The 23,272-nt window shown below is 46.3% G+C and overlaps 1 protein-coding gene across 1 annotated transcript in view; it reads right to left on the reverse strand.

Moving 5' to 3' along the window:
- Positions 1-23,272, reverse strand: part of LOC137420741 (uncharacterized) — a 211,194-nt gene that overhangs the window by 72,560 nt on the left and 115,362 nt on the right. Inside the window, exons 2-5 of the mRNA XM_078772371.1 lie at positions 20,463-20,649; positions 19,699-20,090; positions 13,294-13,431; positions 11,423-11,559 (exon numbers count right to left, since the gene is read on the reverse strand). Of these exons, the coding sequence (XP_078628497.1) occupies positions 13,386-13,431; positions 19,699-20,090; positions 20,463-20,504 (480 nt within the window). The 5' untranslated portion in view covers positions 20,505-20,649 and the 3' untranslated portion in view covers positions 11,423-11,559; positions 13,294-13,385. The remainder of the gene's footprint in view (positions 1-11,422; positions 11,560-13,293; positions 13,432-19,698; positions 20,091-20,462; positions 20,650-23,272) is intronic.

Below are 23,272 nucleotides of genomic sequence, written 5' to 3' on the forward strand. Positions count from 1 at the left end.
TTCGGTCGCTTTAGAGGTTTCCCGATTGAATATCTGTGGTGCGATCTGGTCAACGTCGGGTGGAATCGGGCCAATTGGGGATCCTGTAACGGTCGCGGTTGGACCATCCGCTCGGCCCATCATAACATCTAAACCGCGTCTGTAACAATATATATATATATATATATATATATATATATATATATAGATATATATACAGTGAAACCTTGACTTACGAGTTTAATTCGTTCTGTGACCGAGCTCGTAACTCAATTTGCTCGTTTCTCAAATTAAATTTCCCCATTAAAATGCATTGAAATGCTATTAATCCGTTCCAGCCCCCAAAAAACCACACCAATTTTTTTTGTTACGTGTTTTTAAATAAGAAAAATGTACTTTATAAATAACAAATAATGTATAAACAAGCACGACCTCGTATATACTGTACGTAATAAGCGGCGTTACACGCGCTGCTTGTAAACAAGGAGGAAGCGGACAACGCGGTAATTTGTAAGAGTCTTTATTCAAGAGCTCACTGTAACACTGGCGCGCTCCGGGCTGCGCGCCCAGTGTATATCCTGAGGCCACGCCTACCCCTCGGCGTGGCCCCCGCCCACTTGGTGCGCGGAATGATGTCACCACGCCAGTGAGCTTCCGTGTCCGCCACAATGTAAAGAAATAAACTGGTTTTATTAAGTGTATTTACCTTGAAGATCAGACGAAGATGCTGGCGGAGGTGGAGGAGATAACTTTTGCCTTTTTCGCCACACTTTCCTCGCTTTCACTTGCAGGGCGTTTCAATAAAAACCTGTCCAACGAGGTTTGTTTCTTCCTCCCTTTCAAAATGTTTCGATCGTACTGCCTCGCCAAGTCGACAACACGCACACCTCGCTCATGTTTTTCGACGATTGCGTGTTTTATATCCAAGCACATCATCCTCTTCTTCTTCTCAGTACTGCCCTTGGCACTCAATTTCTTAGGACCCATGGTTAAAACTAAGAAATTTTCCAAAATAACCAAAATGCGAAAACAAAGCAGCAGCTATATACGGCAGAGATGCTTGCACGGCAAGATAACCACGTGACCGGAACCCACCTGGTGGCGGGTGGCGTAAGCTCCAAAATAACCAACATGCGAAAACAAAGCAGCAGTGATATACGGCAGAAATGCTTGCACGGCAAGATAACCACGTGACCGGAACCCACCTGGTGGCGGGTGGCGTAAGCTCCAAAATAACCAACATGCGAAAACAAAGCAGCAGCGATATACGGCAGAAATGCTTGCACGGCAAGATAACCACGTGACCGGAACCCACCTGGTGGCAGGTGGCGTCAGCTCCAAAATAACCAAAATGCGAAAACAAAACAGCAGCGATATACGGCAGAGATGCTTGCACGGCAAGATAACCACGTGACCGGAACCCACCTGGTGGCGGGTGGCGTCAGCTCCAAAATAACCAAAATGCGAAAACAAAACAGCAGCGATATACGGCAGAGATGCTTGCACGGCAAGATAACCATGTGACCGGAACCCACCTGGTGGCGGGTGGCGTAAGCTCGTAACTCAGATCTCGGCTCGCATCTCAAAGCAATAAACCGCCCGAGCGACGGCTCGTATCTCGGAAAACTCGTAAGTTGGTGCACTCGTAAGTCAAGGTTTCACTGTATATATATATATATATATATTGTTGCGGTTTTAGAACCCACACTTTCTTGTATATATCCCATCATTAAAATGTTAAAGGTTGCACCCCATAGGTAGGCCACAAGCAACACGTAGGTCATCATCGGACTTCAGTTATTTCATTAGTATGTGTTTAGATAAGGCCATGTTTCCAATAGTTGAATCTGCGTTGTGTCAATCAAATAAGAAGTAGGCCCATTCCGTTCATTTTGCAGCCTCCCTCTCCAAGCGACGCCATTACGCACCCTCCAGTCGGTGCCCCATGGCCCTGTCCAATTTTGCAGCTGCCTTTTGTTAGCAGCGTTCGCTGCCTTGAGCTGGAGCTCGCTCAAACGCCCCCATAGGCCACGAGGTTAGGCCCAAGAAAGGGGGCGGAACGCCAAGAAGGTATGGCCACGTCAACTCACCATCAGGGCGTGGCCGGTAAGCGAGGCCCAGACAACCAGGGCTGAGGTAGGATCGCCGACAGGCGTGGCTTTGGGGTTCGCGGAGTGATCGCTTGGTGAGTTATAAAAGCGAACGAACCACACTTTCAAGAGAGAGGAGAGATACGGCACGCTTGAATGGTTGTGAGAGAGCTCGCCTTGACTGACTTGCTGGGAGAACGCGCGTTGCATTGACAGGACTTATGCAGTGGCGCTTATGAAAGAAGGACCTTATCAAAGGTGTACATTGTTGAGGGGGCGTTTGGCGCCTTTGTATGGTGCAAATATTACGTACGCATCGTACCAGCTTTTCCCCGTTATATTAATTGTCCGGTCGCGCTCAACTATGCGCGGAGTTGCCTGCCGGGTTTCGCCGCTGGACCAGAGCGTGGACTGGAGCCGACCGGAGCCTGGACTGGAGCCGACCGGAGCCTGGACATCACCGCCGGACCTTCCATCCACCATCTACAATCCCCGTGTGAGTGTGTATGTTCGTCATGGGTATTAAGAATAAGACTGTTTAAGGCTGCCCTGTGTTCTGCTTCTACCTCTTCCTATCTTGTATATTTCTTTCGTTTCCTCTTCTCCTTCTTGTACAAATTGTAAATAAATTACTTGTTCTTCCTGGTTTTCCTCTCATCCGATTGCATTAGTCTTTTCTTCCATTGGGTAAACGTGGCACGATCGCAACCGCTATAATCGGGTCTAGTCGCATTGGTAATAGCTCGGATCGCGGATCGCTAACCGCTCGGCGTATACCATCAAATCCGTGGTTCGAGCGGGAGTTATTCCCTCGTTCTCGGTCAGCGTTATTACTTAGGTAATAGCGAATCCCCAGTCCTAAAACCCAAACTAACGCTGCCCGGGAAGGACGTTATAACGCCAGGATCGCGTCGGCCAGATAACAGACAAGGGGATTAACCCTCTCTTGGTAAGCGGAGAGCCGACGTTTGACATCCGCAACAATATATATACAGTCACGTGAAAAAGTAAGTACACCCCATGTAAAGTTTTGACTTTTTCAACATATTTCAACATATTTCAACATACAGCTATTTGATCTTCATTTCAACAATATTGATATATGAAGGTGATATAATATAACAAATATCATGAAACATTTACATGTCGTAGTCCATTGTATAATTTAAATAAACATAAATGCAAATTTTGCATGTGGAAAAAGTAAGTACACCCTTGGCTCTAATAGGTGGTATTGCCCCCTTTGGCAGAAACAACCTCAAGTTGGCGTTTCTTATAACTGTCTATCAGTCTCTGACATCGAGTGGTAGAAATTTTCCCCCTCTCCTCCATGCAGAATTCTTTCAGCTGTGTGATGTTTGAGGGGTTTCTTGCATGCACAGCTCGTTTCAAATCCCCCCACAACATCTCGGTGGGATTTAGATCCGGGCTTTGTCTTGGCCATTCCAGAACCCTCCATTTCTTTCTTTTCAGCCATTCCTTGGAGTATTTACTGGTATGTTTAGGGCCATTGTCATGTTGCAAGGTCCACCTTCGGTTGAGCTTCAACTTTCCGACAGATGGCCTCACATTATCCTCAAGCACCCTCTGGTACAATGAAGAATTCATAGTGGATTATATGATGGTGAGCTGCCCAGGCCCTGATGCAGCAAAGCTGCCCCAAACCATAATATTTCCACCACCATGCTTTACAGTTGGTATCAGGTTCTTGTGGTCAAATGCTGTCTTTGGTTTTCGCCAAACATGTCTTCTGGTACTGTGGTCAAATAGCTCTACCTTTGACTCATCTGTCCAGAGCACATTGTTCCAGAAGTGCTGGTCTTTGCCGAGGTGTTCATTGGCAAACTTTAGTCTTGCCCTGATGTTCTTTCTGGACAGCAAAGGTTTCCTCCTGGCACACCTCCCATGTAGATCAAATTTGTGCAGACTCTTTCTAATGGTAGACTCATGCACTTTGACATCAACAGTGGCAAGAGCTACCTGTAGGTCCCGTGATGACATTCTGGGGTTGTTCGAGACTTCTTTCAGCATCTTGCGGTCTGCTCTCAGGCTGAACTTGCTGGGGCGGCCTGGCCTGAACAAGTTGGCAGTTGTTTGGAATCTTCTCCACTTGGAGATGATCTTCTGGACAGTCGAATGATTGATTTCAAATTGTTTGGAGATCTTTTTACATCCATTCCCAGACTCGTAGGTATCTTTAACCTTCTTTATAAAGGCCTCAGTGAGCTCTTTTGATCTAGGCATGGTGACTCTGCACACTTCAACAACAAAGAGCAAACCAAACTAAATGTCTGAGGTTTAAATAAGACAGGTCCAAGATCTCCAAGATCCAAGATCCTCTCTGACGATATTCTAATCATTTGCACCTGAGCTGGTGCACCTTATTCTAATTTTAGGTATTTGAAGTAGTGATAAATGTAGGGGTGTACTTACTTTTTCCAAATGCGAAATTTGCATTTATGTGTATTTAAATTATACAATGGACTAAAAAATGTAAATGCTTCATGATATTTGTTATACTAGGGCATGCCCGTACTATATATATGCCCGTACTATATATATATCTAAAATTATATCCCCCCCCTCTATTTACATGAAATGGTTTGGTCCATTCGCAACGCCAAAGCGAACGGCGAACGGCTTGCGAGTACGGTGACAATCCCCCCCCTCTATTTACATCAAATGGTTTGGTCCATTCGCAACGACCACAGAACCCCCCCCCCCTCTATTTACATGAAATGGTTTGGTCCATTCGCAACGCCAAAGCGAACGGCGAACGGCTAAATCGCCATAGCTCGGTAAGTACTTGTCCGATTAATATGAAACCTTGAAAAGGCACATCCTCGGGTCCCCAGCAATATACCTGGCAAGTTTAAAGTATATCGGACCCGTGGTTGTCGAGAAACAGCGGTCACAGACAAACATACACACATACACACATACACACATACACACATACACACATACACACAGAGATTAATGGAATTATAGATAGATTATATCACCTTTATCTATCAATATTGTTGAAATGAAGATCAAATAGCTGTATGTTGAAATATGTTGAAAAAGTCAAAACTTTACATGGGGTGTACTTACCTTTTCACGTGACTGTATATTGTTGCAGTTTTGAGATGTGTACAGTGAGTCAATAAATGGTAAAGGCTTGCCCCCCCCCCCCCCCCCCATAGTTAGTCACACGAGCAACATGTAGGCCCATTTGTAGTATAGCTATTTCTTAGTATATGTCAGCTTAGGCCATTTCCTCTATTAGTTCTGCGTTGTGTAAAGACAGGAGAATAGGCCATACTGCTCTCAGCTTTCCAGTTACCCTAAGCCTCATGCCCCTGTGCGCCGACTTTCCAGCTACCCTAGCGAATTGACACGGGGCAGGCTAGGAGGGTCGGGGTGGAACGGCAGCAGTGGGGACGCTAAGCATGAGCCACCAGTGAGAGCTTGAGGGTGGTGGCGTCGGCGTTGCGTCAGAGGGCGTGGTGAGTTAGTTCCAGAGGGTTCGAGGGGCGTATCTATAAAGCCCGCTGCGCGAAAGCCCTCGACAGGACTTGCACCAGTGGCGCGATAGGACTTGCGTCACAGGACTCGCAGAGGCGCTTGGGTTGTGAACGAGTTGCATGAGAAAGCCCTCGCCAGGACTTGAGGAGAGAACTCGCAGGGTACCGTTTGTTGAACTTGACCCTCGCATGAGAACGCGCGCTAACCAACGCCAAGGCAGTGAAGAAGAGGAGTTGTTCGTGGAATATACGCGGCGCAGCCAGGCGCGTTTATAACGAACAGCGCATTTCGGCCAAGCGAGTGAACAAGGCTAAGTAACCGCCCTTTGCCGTAAAAGTCCCCTCCACCGTTCGCCCCGATATTATCCTTTTGTTCGAGCGACCTGCTACGAGTTCCTGCCTTCGCCTACCTCCATCCTCGTGGGACGTGCCGGGGACCGTGGTGAGGCGGACGGGGCCGATCCTGGATGACCACCGCGGAGCGTTGGGGAACACCTGCTAATCTGCAATATCCTGTGTGAGTGTGAGTGAGACGCGCCCGTTGTCCAGGGAATAGTTAAGACTGTATAAGGATTTCTCTGTGTCTCTTCATCCTGGAACTGTATATACGTGTGATAATAATTAAATCAGTCTGTTCTTTTTTCCTTATTCGATCGCCTTTGTGATTTCTCTATTGACTAAGCGTGGTACGAATAAAACCGCTTGAATCGTGGTCCATTAATGATAACTGCGCGGATCACGTAAACGCAAACCGCTCGGCGTATTCCATCCACACGTGGTTCGTGCGGGGGCCTGTGTCCTCGCTTCCAGGACAGCGCGAGTACTTAGGTACGAGCAAGAATTTGGTCCCGAAACCCTATTTGGCGCTGTCCGGAAGGGACGTTGCAAGCCCCGGTTCCGCCAAGGCCAGTAAAGACCAGGGGGATTAATCCCCCCTTGGTAGTGGGGAAGAAGACCGGCGAGAGACCCGTAACAATATATATATACAAACGCAAGTTGTCTGTGTGTGTGTCTGTGTTTTATTCAGAGATGGCTGAACGGATCTTCATCAAACTTTCAGAAGTTCATCAGTGAGTGCCTGGGGGTGTTTTAGGCAAAAACAAACCAAAAATATATATATTGAAAAAAAAAGTACGTTTTTTTTGGAGTAAAAAAATATATATAATAATTTCCCTCGATAGTGCGGAAGCCTTTTTAAATGAATGCCAGTTATATACAAGAACACATTCGCATAAATAAAAACAAAACAATTACCAGACATTTGAATACAAATAAATCAAACAATTCCAGAAGTGTACGAATTTGGTAGTATGCTTCTTCTTCTTCCTGATCGGCATCACACTTAACTCAGAAACATGAGCCACATTCACTCAGAAATGTGACCCACTCCCCTTCTTCTCCTGCCTCCCCCTCCCCTCCCTTCCACCCCCTCCCCTTCAAGATATAAATTCTCTGTAAAAGAGCATCCACTTCTGACTGCTCCCCTTCCCCCTCTTCCCACCCTTCCCCCCTCCCCTTCCCCCCCCCTCCTCTCCTCCCCTTTAAGATATAAATTCTCCATAAAAAGAGCTTCCACTTCTGACTGCTCCCCTTCCCCCCAACCCCTCTGCTCCCCTTCCCCCCCTCCCCTCCCCCCGTTCCCCTCTCCTCCTCCTCCCCTCCCCTCACCCCCTCCCTTTCCCCTCCTCCATTCCCTCCCTCCCCCTCTCCTCCCCCGCCCGGCAACGCCGGATACTTCTGCTAGTATATATATATATAAATCGGGATTTAAATTTAATTCTAAAATTGATCCAGACGTCTATTCTCTTTCAAACATTCAAACCAACAGAGGTCGTTATTTATCACAGCATCTCTAGAATTTTCACCCTTTTACTCAACCCCGTTTCGCTGTTATTTGGTGGAGCAAGAAGTCAACTGAGCTTTATAGATATTTAGATCACCTCAGTATCGTATGATCAACTCTAATTACCTCAATCTTGATCATCCGTGTAAATCATCCAGTTCTTTCACGTTCGACTCGAGTCCGTCAATGTGTTGACTTTAAAATTAAACACAATCAGTGATGGTGGTTTCCCGCTCATCAACGCGATTACCTCGGTCCATCGACCCAGCACGGATCTCAATGACAGTCTGACGGACCGAGTGTTCGAATTCAACCTTAGAAAAGGAGAATCTCTCGGAACAGATTTTCAAATGGATAAAGATGGAATATGATAAGTTTGATGCTCGAGTTCAGAGATCCGACATTCTATTCTTCTTCTTCAGTCTCCATCTTCGACGCCATGTTTGACGAAATGAACGAACGTGTGAATCCAATATAATATGGCTCCTTCTTTCCCCTCATTGTACATTTCTCATGTTCAAACATTTCCCTCACCAAACACAATAATTCTACATTTCTCATTAATAACTTGATAATTCCAAAACCCGGTCACGAGCATAGATATATAACTCTAGATGTCGCGTGACACCTCCCCGGGTACATAGAACAGTCCGCCATCTTGGGGAGGTCCTTCGAAGCTGACGCGCTGGTGCAGTTAAAAGCGTGCGGCTGTACAAATAAACGTACATTGGAGTCAAGGGACAAAGGCATCACATTCCACAAGTAAGTCATGTCGATGGACTCAGGTAATCGTGTTGATGAGCGGGAAACCACCATTACTGATTGTGTTTAATTTAAAAGTTGACACGTTGACGGACTTGAGTCTAACGTGAAACAACTGGATGATTTACACGGATTATCAAGATTGAGGTTGAGATCCTGCGCGCGGCGTATGATAGGTGATCATATGAAGATTTGTTATTTCTTTTTTTTGCATACAAAGTCGAGGCTCGTGTAAGAGCTAACGCATTAAACACAAAAAAAGACAAACAGACACATAAAACATAAAATGAAGGGAGCAGGAGACAAGAGGGGCAGAGAGAGGGAAACACACAAACACAACAGTAGAGAGCAGGGACATCGGGAGATCTATGGAAGGGAGGGCTGGAGGTTGTTGGAGAGGGGGGGGGGGGGGCGAGTGGTACACAGAATATAACAAATGGACATTGCAAGGAATTTCCGGAATGAAGTCGGAGATTCAAAGAGGTGGATTTGGGATGTATTAACGGGGGTAGAAAAGATCAAGGTTTTGGATGGGGGAAGATAAGAGATGGTAGTGAACAGCTGTTTTAATGAAAGATACGCTCATTTTACCCCACAAAAACACAGACACATACACACACACACACACATAAACACAAACACACACACGCATAAACACAGCCATATACACATACACACATAAACGCACACAGACATGCACGCACGCACGCACGCACACACACACACACACACACACACACACACACACACACACACACACACACACACACACACACACACACACACACACACACACACACACACACACACACTGTCTCTGCCGTGCCTGTGGGTGTCTGTCTGCCAAGCCCGTCTGTCTGTGTCTTCTGTCTCTGTTGCGCCGGTCTGTCTCTGTTGCGCCGGTCTGTCTCTGTTGCGCCGGTCTGTGTCTGTGTATGTGTCTGTCAATCCGTGCCAGTCTGTCTGTCTCTTGACACAGGTGTGTGTCTGTCTCTGCCGCGCCAAGCGAACAACACTCAGCCTTCCATGCACACATCTCCCATCCAAGCACAAGCCGAGTTTCTTAGATGACAGGATTATGTGCGTTATACATGTACATGCATTTAAACACAACAATTGTTTGAGGTAGGGATTAATTGATTGAGCTTAATTTGTTAGCCTTTTTTAAAGTATTATTTGGTTAGTCCATATTTAACATCATGTTATATGTACATCTAATCTTAATTAATTTCCTGAGTCACAGAGAATGTTTATTTAGTGTCTGGTCTGCTCCTGCTGTGAGGGTGGTCTGCGATTCTGGATGGTCCGCTTATTCTGGCCGGTCTGCTTTTTACAGTACCCCCAACTTTCCTCCTATAAAAAAACTTTGCTCTTATTAAATAGAAATTTTCCTCAGCATTAAAATGAGGTATTAATTGTAGCCGGCGAAGCCGGTGTTGTCAATAAACGCGTACGTATTATGTCGAAAACCAGATTATGCTGTATCCCTTGGCTTGAGCATTCCGAAGCGCAATGGAGGCCGCCATCTTGCGGATGCGGAAGTATGCATAACAAATTGAAAAACGTTCAATAGGAGTTTCTTTCACCCGTCTTTGTTTGATTCACCATCTTATTCACCTCTATTTTATTAATTAAAATACTTTAAGACCAACCTCGGCCCGCACGGGCCTGGTTATCTTCAACGAAAAGCGTCACCAAACACCGGAACCAATGAGATTCGAGCATTTGAAAAAATATTTCTAAAACCAAATCACGCAATGGAGGCCACCATCGACCGGATGCGGAAGTTTGCATAAAACAATTGCGAAATTTTTCAATAGGAGTTTGTTTCACCCGTCTTTGTTTGATTCACATTCTTATGCACCTCTAATTTGTAATTAAAATACGTTAAGACCAACCTCGTTATCTTCAACGAAAATCGTCACCAAACACCGGTACCAATGAGATTCGAGCATTTGAAAAATATTTCAAAAAAGCTTATTACGCGTTTCGGAGGGTGAAAACGGTGCCAAATATTCTAAAATTGATGAAGAATTATTTTTTAGAAATCTCGCGGCCGTCGGGAATAGTTTTTCACGGCCGGAAATATCCGAAGTCGAGACGGAATTCACCGAATTAATCAAGAAGTAAATTTTATCAATTTTAATCTCATCCAGAATGCAAATGGTACCTACTACACCGACGGTACCTACTACACCTACCAACTACCTAACCTACTGATGCCATAGTGATGGTTAAAATAGTGGCAAGAGGCTTTGGCTTCGCCGGCTCATTGCGGCTTTGCAGTCGGGTACTAGTACAGATCCGTTCATTATTAACCGAGCTACGGTCTAGGAGTCCATTTTTTAGCCTTGGATCCAATGATCACACATGCTGGTTGTACCTCCGCAAGATGGCGGCGCTTCCGACGTATCGCGACAACAAGCGCTGATAGGCCATGCGGCATCTCGTAATATATCTATGGTCACGAGTACAGACCCGTTACCTCACCTCCTGATGAAATTTGAGAAATCTGCAAGATACATTCGAGCTGAAAGGGAGGAGTCATGAAACGTGTGACGTGTGACGTCATGAAAAAAACGCGATGACGCAGCCTCGCAGAACGAGAGTGTAATCTCCATCCATGCAGTCCAGTATGTGCATACAGTCCATACAGTCCTGGGCCGGTATTCATATAACTTCTTAATTTAAGACTACTTAACTGCTAAGTACCCCACTTTGCTGAGTGGAGTTGTTATCTTGAAATTCATAAACACTCTTAAGTACCCTGCTCAGCTGAGTGCCCCACATAAAGTTATGAAGATTGTCTCAAGTGGTTTCCAAGGCTCGATGTCACATTTCATTGCCGTTTATGTTCATTTTCTGTGGTTTGGCGACAGAAAAACGACAGAGTTCCAAGGCCAAGTCTGGGAAATTAGCAATATCGTAAAAATCTGCAACTACATCCTGTATATTTGCCGGGGATGGAAATTTCACAGCTCTCCCCATCAATGGAAGCGGTGCATTGTTTACCTGTGAAATGATACGGCATAAGCTTGGTTGAGATATAATATGATTATGAATACGCATTGCGTGGAGTGAGAGCTTCGTCGACAATAGTCAGTCGATCGAGTACGCAGCCCTCGCAAGCATCTGTAGGCCGAGGCCTACCTAGGCTAGGTTGTTTGATCTTGGGCTTAGAATTAAAATTAAAATTAATTTTATTGAATGGATAGATTGGGATAGAATGCAGGACTTACCTGCTGTAGGCTATATAGTCTGGACTTCTCGTCGACTGGACCAGGTACGTAGGTCCGACTGGCAGGGACGTCCTGAAATCAGTGTACCTGGCTTAAATGAAGTCGGTGTAGATGGCGGAAAACTGTAGCCGGTGTAGCTGGTGGAAAAAAGAGGTCGGTGTAGCTGGCATAAATGATGAGCGGGTTCGAATTCAAAATGGGTCTGTACAGTACTGGATTGTATTGTAATTTATTGATTTTAATCACCAGGTGAAAATAATTTATCGGTCGCGCCAGACCAAAGCAAGATCACGTAAGCAAGATGCTTTTTTGAACAAGAACGCCACTCAGTCGGGCGTATCCTCCCGCCGTGGGTCAAGTTGGAATAGTACGATTTCACAAAAGTTTGAGGGAGTAGTTCAGTGACAATACAAGACAAGACAACACAAGACAGACACTGCACAGATATATATTTAGAATATATAGAAGATAATGTAAAAAAAAAATAAAGGCAATTTCACTTACATTTTCGGATTCAGCGTTCAATTCTATGTAAGTGAGTGTATTTTGAGGCATGTGTGACTTCAAATAAAATTGTAAGCCAGGAAACGTGCGTTTCATTCCTTAGGGATACAACATGTAAAACTGGCCCAAACGTGAAAACAAAACTCGCTCATTTTAAGTCGTACAAGCTAATGCCGCCACTCATTCTTCTGGGAAGAATCCCGTGCACATGCTTGTCACACTTATAACTCACCTAAGTCTTTATAAGTTCATCAAATACTGATACCGCGATTGACATTCGCTGAGGTAATCTCTTCTGAGGTAAACAAAACAAACCAAAAAACAAAAGTTTTAAAGCATTATACGTATCAAACGAGACATTTTATGAAACGGGGAAACCGAATACACACTTTGGTGGTTTTAAAATGACAGAATATGTCTTTATTAGAAAAAAAAGAATCTTGAAGACGACGCTGCTAATAAAATACACCGCTCTAACGCATAACCACGAGTTTAAACTACATTTCCAACAAATATGAAAACTATTTTCATATAACAATGTTAAATATAGAATATATAGAAGATAATGTTTTTAAAAATGAGCCCTATCTTCCAATGGTAAACAACCCTTCAAAAAATTCCTGGATCCGGAATCATATCCTGAGCTTCACCAAAACCTAAACAATTCTTCCTTATCCAACGTGCAATCATCCCACCAACTTTCATCCAAATCCGTTCAAAACTTTTCCAGATATCTTGTTCACAAACACACGAACACACACACACACACACACACACACACACGCACGCACACACACACACACACGGACACGATCGAATGCATTACTCCCTGGCGGGACTAAAAAGCGAACAATGAATATAATAAATGAATAAATGAATTCATTTATATATATTTTTTTTGATTTTAATCACCAGGTGAAAATAATTTATCGGTCACGCCAGACCAAAGCAAGATCACGTGAGCAAGATGGCGGATCATGGAAGGGACAAGATGGCGGATCATGGAAGGGACATTTCAAATGACAACATGAAATTTTGTTCCCAAGGGAATGGGGGAAAATTTGAATTTTTTTTTTTGTGAAATTTGAAAAAAAAACTGGTGAAATTTGAAATGAAAATGAAATTTTGAATGGATTTACATATACATGCAATTGGCATCGAGGTTCGCTTACGAAGCTCTCCAATATGAATACGCATTGCGTAGAGTGAGAGCTTCGACGACAATAGTCAGTCGATCGAGTACGCAGCCCTCACAAACATCTGTAGGCCTAGGCCTAGCTAGGCTAGGTTGTTTGATCTTGGGCTTAGAATTAAAATTCAAATTAATTTTATTGAATGGATAGATTGGGATAGAATGCAGGACTTACCTACTGTAGGCTATATCGTCTTGACTTCCAGTCGACTGGACCAGGTACGTAGGTCCGACTGGCAGGTACGTACTGAAATCGGTGTACCTGGCTTAAATGAAGTCGGTGTAGCTGGCGGAAAAACTGAAGCCAGTGTAGCTGGTGGAAAAAAGAAGTCGGTGTAGCTGGCATAAATGATGAGCGGTTTCAAATTCAAAATCCGTTCTGTACAGTACTGTATTGTAATTTATTGATTTTAATCACAAAGTGAAAATAATTTTAATCAACAGGTGAAAATAATTTATCGGTCGTGCCAGATCAAAGCAAGATCACGTGAGCAAGATGCTTTTATGAAAAAGTGAACAATGAACAATAAATGAATAAATGAATTCATTTATATATTATGTCTGGTGGGGTAGTTATATGTAGAACAGATAGATATGAATAGGTAACGTGCTTCGTCTGTCGCGGTAAGGAATCTGACCTTGTAATAAGTTCATGTGTAGGCGTTTTGTCGGGTAAGGAGTATACTTGTGAACCTACCAGGAGGTTCATGTGTTAAGTAGAGTTAGGCATTAACGAGTAGCGCCCCTGTGTGTCTCAACTGGTTAGCCAAACCTTTGTCCCTTTTGGCACTGCAGACCAACATAGACATTCCGACAGGTCCTTAGCGCAACGCTAAATAAGTAATTCCGTTCCCTGACGAGACTCTGGAAAAGAACCGGCAAAAGGAAACCAGGCTGGGACACCGCCGATAATGGCCGCCGCCACCTACACCTCCGGCGGGCCTATCCACCTCGAACATGACGCGCTATGACCACGGAGTAGGGAGCGAGGTTGGGAGGAGCGGTGGGCGTGGGCCTGAGTGAAGCTGGGAGGTTCGGTGGAAGGGACTGATTGGTTGCCAGTGTGCCACGGCTGACGTCACCGGCCAGGAGATATTAGCGAGCGCCGAACGCCATTGTGAGTGCTGGGGAGAGTTGGTTTGAGGAGTTGGTTCGAGAGAGTTGAGTTGGTTCGAGAGGGAGAGCACGAGAGTTGGTCGAGTTGGTCTGGAAAAAGAAGCGAGTTGGAAGGATGGAGAGAGACTTGGCAGTGAGTGAGAGAGTTGCCTGAGTTGAGGAGCGCGGAAGTTTTCACAGCCAGAGCAGTTCGCAAGCGGTTCGGACAGAGATCCCGGCCCTGGCAGTTGCGAGCAGTTGACCAGCTCGGTTCGCAGTTCACGGTTTGAGTTGGCTTGTCGACCATGTGCGAGGGTCGGCCTTGTGGTGCTCGGTGCTCGGTGCTTGGTGCTTGGTGCTTGGTGCTCGGTGCTTTGGAGCTTGGAGCGAGACGTGCCGCTTGACGAAAGGAGCCGCGTGTGGGCAATGGAGATTGAAGACGACGGACAGATAAGACCGAGTTGCGCGTTCACAATTGCATGACGAGACATTTCTTTTGGTATTCCTTTCCCTCGTCTGTGTTTGAGATCTGTCGTGTGGAGACGTCCCGATTAGGATATTCATTACAGGCGCGTGCTTTTCCTGTCCTTGCCTTTTTACTTTAATAAACCCTTGTATTTTTTTTTTTTTTTTTTTTTGTTGTTGTATACAAGATCGAGGCTCGTGAAAGAGCTAACATTAATCACACAAAAAGACAAACCGACACACAAAACACAAAAAACAAGGGGAGCTTAGACAAGATGGGGAGAGAGGGGGAAGGACACAAAATAGAGGGGGAAGGACACAAACACAACATTTGAGAGCAGGGACATCGGGAGGACTTGGGGGGAGGTGGGAGAGGATTAAAACATATGAACACTGCAAGGACTCTGGGGTGAATTACCGGGGGTAGAAAAGATCAAGGTTTTCGATGGGGGAAGATAAGAGATGGTGGTGAACAGCTGTTTTAAAGACCTGGAGGGAGGAGTGGGATTGAAGGGAGTGGGGGAGTTTGTTCCAGAGGCGGGAGAAAAGGGGAATGAAAGAGTGAAGGTGAGCAGAGAGCCTAGACTTTGGCAGTTTAACCAGAAGAGGGTTGCAGGCAGATCTTGTGCGACCTGAAGGAATATTGGGTGGACAGAGCACAGAGAGAGCTGGGGGAGCAAGGCCGGAGAGGAGTCGGTAGAAGACAGAAAGACCACCAACCTGCCTGCGGTGAGTGAGTGAAAGGCCCTCGGCGTTGACTACATCGCAGGAGATTCCAATGATTCTGAAAGCTTTGGCCTCAACAGCGTGAAGCCGAGCAAGGTGTGAGGCAGGAGCACCAGCCCAGAGGGGGGAACAGTATTCCATTGAGCTGCGGATGAAAGCCTTGTATGTGGTGAGGAGCTCAGGTGTGCCAAGGAAGGACTTCGCACGACGGAGGATGCCCAGTCGGCGACTGGCTTTGGAGGCCAGCTTGGAAATGTGGTTTTCCCAAGAAAGATCATGGCAGATAGTGAGACCCAAAAGCTTGAGCGACAGAACTTCTTGGAGAGGATTGTTGAGAAAGTAGATGGGAGGGTTGTCCAGTCCGTCCTTTCGGAGAGACATTGTAAGAGTGTGAGATTTGTCAGGATTGAAAGACATGTTCCACTTGTTTGACCAGTCTGTGATTTTGTCCAGGTCTGCAGAGAGTGAGGAGGCTGCAGACTGCCGATCTGAGGGATGAGGAATGGAGCGACAGAGAGTAGAGTCGTCAGCAAAGAGATAGAGAGGATTTTCAAGAGAGTCAGAGAGATCATTGATGAAGACCAGAAAAAGCACAGGGCCCAGAACACTACCTTGGGGAACTCCAGCCTGAACAGGAAGAGGAGATGAGAGAAACCCATTCAGGGCCACACGTTGACTACGACCAGAGAGGAAGTCCGCCAGCCATGCGTGGAGATTTCCATGGATACCAAAGGAGGAGTGTTTGGTGAGCAGAGCAGGGTGCCAGACCGTATCGAAGGCACGTGAAATGTCAAGGGAGACAGCTCTAATTTCCTGTTTGGCGTTGAGGACCTCCATCCATTGTTGAGAAAGCAGAAGCAGCATGTCCAGAGTAGAGTGACCAGGTCTGAAACCAAATTGATGATCAGAGATCAAGCCATTGGAGAAGAGGAAAGATTTAATATCTGAAGCAACGATGGATTCCATGACTTTGCTGATAATTGGGAGAAGGCTGATTGGTCTGTAGTTGCTGGGATCTGTTTTTGCACCTTTTTTGTGCAAAGCGGTGATGTTGGCTGATTTCCAAGCAGATGGCAGATGACCTTGAGCAAAAGAGAGGGTGAAGAGAACAGAAAGAGGGAGTGAAAGTGCAGAAGAACATGATTTTAGGACCCGTGGGCTGATGCCGTCAGGACCAGTTGCAGAATCAGAGTCGAGGGTTGCCAGAAACTTTTCCACCTTGTCAGGAGGAAAGGACACAGAGTCCAGGAGCAGCTGGGTACGACTGGGTACGGTGGGTACAGAGAGGGATGGGTTTGGGACACAAGATTTAGAGGCAAACACAGAGTTGAGGCATTCAGCTTTTTCACGTGCGGAGTCAGCCGTTAAGCCGTTTGAGGTGAGGGAGGGGATGGAGGGGGAACAAACACCAGAAACAGATTTGACCAGACGTCACCAGGATTTGGAAGAGGGAGACAGATAAGAGAGTTCGGTCTTGAGAATGGTGAGATATTGTTTCCTGGCTCTCCTGAGGGTGGACACACACTTGTTTCGGGCTTTGTGAAAGGAAATGAGATTTCCTTCCGTTGGATTTGCTTTCCAGGAGACGAAAGCAAGTTGTTTCAGGGCAACAGCCTCACCACAAGATTCCGTGTACCATGGACGGGAGGAAGGGTATGACAACTGAAGACGAGATGGTATAAATCTGTGCATGAGAGAGAGCAATTTACTTTGAAAGAATTCCCAGGATGAGTTGATGTCAGAGGCGGTAGAGATGGGAGACCAGTCCAGATGATTGATGGCTGCTTGAAGACCGTGCCAGTTGGCCTGAGTGAAATGCCAGACTCGTCGACGCTGAGGAGGCTCTCTGAGAATGGTCAGAGAGATGTCCACTTTGACAAGCACATGATCAGATGAGCCGATTGGAGCAGAAGAAGAGCAGCAGACATTTTCAGGGAAGTTTGTCATAACCAAATCCAGAAGAGAAGATGCTCCGTTGACTGAGATCCGGGTCGGGAAATTGACAGATTGTGTCAGTCCCAGTGAGTCGCAGAAGTCCTTTGCTGAAGAGCCATGGCTGGTGAGAGAGGTACCCACACCCAGCCAACTGGCATGGTGACAATTGAAATCACCACATATGAGGAAGAGAGAGTTGGGATGGGTAGATAGAAGTTGGTCCATATTATCAGACAGTGAGATGTAGATGGAGTCATCGCTGATTGGTGGACGGTACAACACACATATGAACAAAAGGTGGGAGCGAAGGGGAAGCCGTAGCCAAAGGTATTCCTGGGGGTGAGGTGGAGAGAGGGCAGTGGAGCGCGAGTGAGGAAGAGAGTTTTTTATAAAGATAGCAACCCCACCTCCAGGACGAGGCTCAGGTCTATCATACCGGAGGAGGGAGTAACCTGGGAGAGATACCAAGGCATCAGAGACATCATGAAGGAGGAAAGTTTCTGTTAAGCAGATCACATCTGGTTTGTCAGAAGCAACCTGTATGGAGAGGTCAGTCAAGTTTGAGCGTATTATTTTACATCCCCTGTTAAACCTGTGCCTGCTTGAATTAATTTCCTTGCAGGACCGGAGCTAAGTCGGTGCGCTGAAGGTAAGCTTTTGCCCTAGCCTCCATTTTCCTTCTTCCTCCCGCACTTATTATAGCACAATCCGTGTTTGGTTATCGCCTCAATTAAAGCCGTTCCGGTCTTCCGCGGCATCTGGTGTTAACCGGGAGTCGCGCGACAACTGGTAGTCAGTAGTGGGGTTTGAACCCCGTAGTAAAATTTGGTGTCAAGGAGTGTGGATAATTTGGAAAGAATTTTTTTTGTAGTTGGAGGCGAAAATTTGTATCGTTGATTAGGCTACGAGACGCTGACTGCGCGTCATTAAATTTAATTTTATTCAGGTTGGAAAAGACGCGCGGGAAAGCGACCTCCTTTATGGAGGGGGAGGTGAGCGGTATGGAGGAAGAGAGAATGGAAGATGCAGGAATTCTTGGGGGTGAGTCGGAAGTAGAGAGGGTAGAGGGTAGTGTCGGAACTTCCCCCGCCGGAGAGACGGCCCCCATAGGCAGCCATGAAATTTATGAGGGAATTGATAAACGACAAACTGGGAGGATTGAATGACAGTATGAATGCTCAGAGTAAAGAATTGAAGGGAGAAATTCGGGGAATAAATGGAAAAATGGGAGAAATGAAAAACAAAGTGGATGCCCAAAAGGACGATATGAAGGCTCAGGGTGAGCGATTGGGAAATCAAATTGAGGGATTGAATAACAAAATGGAGTCCCAGGGGAATGAATTAAAAGGAGAAATAAGGAGATTTGGTGCCGTCGGGGCCCAGGAGAAGCCAAGGGTGGCAGAAGTTCATTCGGAGCGGGGGGGGGGGGGGAGGGGGGGGGAAGCCAAATTGGGAATGGGAGAGAGTGCAGCCCATGCAGATGTGCACGAGGCTCAGGAGCAAGGAAAGGAATGGCAATTGTGGAATGCGCACAGGTGAACGTGGAATGCCCACAGGTAAATGGGAAAGATTTGATTGTGGCATGTGAAGAGGTGAATGAGGAATGCCTTCAGGTAAACGGGGAGTGCTCACAGGTGAGCGTGGAGTGCCAGGAGGTGAAGGGAGAATTAAATGGTAATGGGGAATGTTTCCCACCTGCTGGCCTGGTTGTTTATCGGGACCGGGTGGATGCCACAACACCCCAACCAGGGGTTGGAATTGAATCCTTGCTGTACCAGGGCGGTGGTTCAGAGCAAGAGGGGATAACAATAGGGGGGTCCGGGTAATGGAGCCGGACCGGGTATTTATTGGGGATGTTGGGGAAGACCTGTCGGAGCCGGAATTGATGGGGGATGCTGATGAGGATGATGTGATTCAGCGGCTGGGGACCTGGGACAGTCCCATGGAGGACAAGGTTGACCAGGCCCAAAGGAGCCTGGGGGATGAGGTGAGTCGGTCCGAGGAGGTGGCTGAGGTGACCGTGGGAACCCTCACCGTGCACTCTGATTGGGCAACGGAGGCTCCAAAATTACAGAACCAGTTGGGGGAGTGTTTTGACTCCGGGCTGGATTTGGACCTTAGGGAGTCGGGAGATCGAGCCTCCGACGATTTGGTCCCCGTAGGGAATGTGGACCAGCTGCATACCTGCCAACCTTTTTTGAAAGAAAAGCGGTAGGCTGGCATCCGACGCAGTCAAATTTTTCAGAAAAATGAAGCAAAATGGTGCAATCTCCTGCATTTTGAGACCACAGTTAGCTGAAATATATCAACATATTTTTAGAGTGAAAAAGAGAAAACTTAACATGGTTGATCTACTCACATGGTTGAGAAATCTCTGCACAGTGCATCTCTGTTCTCTTCTGGGGCAACAGATGCAGGGAGCTGTTCAACCAGTGTAAGTAGGCTCTGCATGGAAGCTGTCTTGGAGGAGGCTGGGTCCACGATGACCGCATTCCTGATCAAAGGGTCCTGGAATGGGAAGTTGTCCCTCATGTAGGTCAGGGAACCAACGTAGAACATTCGGACCTCTGCTCTGAATTTCGTCACTCCACTGGTCCCCTCTAGGGCGTTCTTCACAATGAGCTGCAATGCCTGGAAACCGACAAATAGCTCCTTGGTCGACCTCTGGTTGTCCTGTTCAGTGAAGTCCACATTCAAAACGTCCTCCTCACCCTGGATGACAGAGGGCAGGACCAGACAGGACAGGATGGTCTGTGAGCAAGAAGAACAAATAATGTGAAAATTGTAACTTTTTTTTTTTGTTCTGAAAACAAAATCTGTGCACAATTACAAAACAAAATGTATATGTCATTTTATGTTGAAATATGTATAATAATGCAGTTGAATAGGTTTTGATGCAATACATGTATAATACATGTATTATCAATAAAATGTACTGCACCTGTACCGTAAACTGCTTTGATTATTTGTGCCAATGACAGGAAGAACAGACAAATCTCATTTCATATTGAATTTCTGTTTCTGGATGACATATGTAATTGTTAATTTTCAAATCATAATCAACATCCTATAATACGGAATTTCCAATACTTAGAATTTATGTATTTAACATGTTATACATACTCTGTAGAGCTTCACCATTGAGGGGTACAGGCGGTGGTTCATAGGAGCCTCGGTCTGCAGAAGCGTGTTAGAGCCATCGAAATTGGGTAGGACAGCATGCAGGAAGTGGATGTAAAGCTGTGCAGTTGGATCTTTGAAGAGTCTGACCAGCCTCTGCTCTCTAGGCCCACCTCTAGTCTTGGATGACCTGAAAACATAAAACAATCATGAATGACTTCATGATCATATCAACCAAATTTAACAAAAAAAATCACTTTTCAAATAAATGTATAATAATGTTTAATGATTCAAACTCTCAAATATTAAGAACATACCTACATTTGAGACAATTATGTTACCCTTTTTGTATTTTAAATAATTGTGTCAAAATTCAAATAACCGACTTAGCTTTCACTGATTGAAATATAGAACTTATCACAGGCATACAGACATCCGACTTCCTGAAAGTATTGTTACGGACCGCGGATAAGATGTTGGTTTGCCGAGCGGATGGCACCGCGGCCCTAACAGTTACCCCGACTAACCCGATTCCTGAACGTTGGCCAAAATCGCGCCACAGATATTCAATATGGAAACCTCTAAAGCGACCGAATGTAAAGAGGAAGAAGAAGAAGACGTACAGAAGAGTAACAGGATTTATTATCTACACACACTAAGCAAAAGGAGCAGTCAAGGTTATATACAGGGAAAATGGAAAAAGCAGGTGACACAGTGCAAATATTAACTTATACAAGCTTACTTATACCCAGGGACAAGACAAAAGACAGACTACGAACACACTTACACGGGGGATGATGATAGGAATGGCAGGAGGTGGATGGCTGGAGGGGGAGGAAGGGTCAGGTCCCTGCAAATGGCAGGGCTGGAGGTGACAGCTCCGACTCCTCGCGTTCTTGGCGGGAAAACCTCGGTGGCGTCGACGCAACTCTTGGTGTCCCTCTTTGTGCTCCTCCTCAACTCAACCCTCACAAGGCTTGCTGTCTTTCTTGGCTTCACTCTGCCTCACTTCTCTTTACTTCTCTCACTCTCTTTTGCAACCAACTCTCTTTCCGCCACCAACCACCAACCAACGTTCTGACGCGCCTCGCTTTGCACGTCTCTCGCTTGGTCCAACCACAACTCGGCTCTTGCACGCGCGCTTTTATAGCGCCTCAGGCGATCAAGCCGCTAGTGTCCAGGACACGCCCATCGGTCAGCTCGCCTCGGCCCTGATTGGTCGGCACGGCCCTCTGGCTCCGCCCTTGATGACGATGGGCGGGCACGCCCTTCTTCCCCGAGCTGAGCACATGCTTAATGGTGGTTTTGGGGCGAAATCAACAACCCACAGCTGTAGCAAACCTGGCAAACTGCCCAGTGCAGTTGGCAATGGAGGCTTGGAGGGGATGTAGCTGGCAATTGAGGCTTGGCAATGACGCAGTTGGAAATGGAGGTTTTGGGAATGGGAATGAAAGGGGATCTATCTTATTTCACTTGGTGCAATGGAGTGTCATCTTAATGGAAGACAAAGCCTTAACCTAATACACAGAATAAGGAAATAAACTACTGAACAGGGATATTATGGTGTCCTTCATGTATGCTTTATGGAACTAACTACGGGAACGCCCTTTGACCTTTATACAACACTGGAGTAAGGAGGGCGATATTTTACAACAATTTACACTACAACAACAACAACAAAAAAACCATTCTCATATCCACAACACTGCACCCTCCTCCTCTTAGGCACGTCCCGGGCCTATAACTTTAACTTTTAGTGTGGCACGTAGGTGCAGTTCCCTCTACATTTAACCTGACCCTGAGTGCGACAGTTTTAAAACATAAATAAATATGTCCCGCTGCTCCATTGCACCCTGCCTAACAGATTCACGCCCACAGCTAACCGAATTGCGGAATGGTCTTCAAACTATACATTGACGGTGGGGATCATTATTGACAATGGCTCTGCTTTAATTTACAAAACTAACCCAGGATCTGTGATTGTTCTTTCTGGGGGGGAGACAGTCTGCTCTGCATCGACGCACCATGAAAGCACCCAAAACGCACCAACACACCCTCAAGCACCAATCGGTGCACAGTCATCACTGTTCATCAATACAAATAAACCAACAACCCCTAACCCTGCTGGTGGTCTCTTGCTCTTCGGCTCCCTCTGCTGGCTATTTGCTTTCTTCCAGATGTTGTCATCTTCTTTGCTGGCGGCCTATTTGCAATAAAACTTGCACCCAACGTGTCCATTTTTATTTATTTATGGCCCACAGGGCCGACTAGTGTGGTTCACCTGTGGGGCATCGGAGCCCTGTGGCCAAGGTCCACCAGCAAGATCTCGGGCCTTCATGGCCGGTTCCAGCAGAGGGGTCATGCCCCAACCCATGGGGTCCATAAGTGGTGCTCAGCCACAGACATGTGGTCCATAAGGTGGTGCATCGATGCAGACAGCTGTGGTTGCGAGAGGTTCGGGCACACAATGGCCGACTCACGCACGCTCCCCTCGGCGCCCAGTGGTGCACAGGTCCTCATGTGGGAGACAAAGGGGGGGAAAGACAGATGAGCGAGGGGTAAGGTCACAAGGGTACACATCAAACAAGGCAATGCAAGGCGAAGTGCGTACGGGGAGCGAAGTGAGAAAGCTCGTCCATACCGTACGTCACCCCCCCTGTCACCTACACTACCTTTGCCCTTACCCCATATGTACAAAATCTACACATTTACAAATTCGTCGCTAATGTCACGTCTTCCCCATATTTCCCCTATACCAAATTCGTCTCCACAATCCCTCTATCCAAATTTGCCATCACCAATTCATCATCAAT

Source organism: Myxine glutinosa, chromosome 2 (genome assembly GCF_964187855.1).
Source record: "Myxine glutinosa chromosome 2, kmMyxGlut1.1, whole genome shotgun sequence".
Lineage (NCBI taxonomy): Eukaryota > Metazoa > Chordata > Myxini > Myxiniformes > Myxinidae > Myxine > Myxine glutinosa.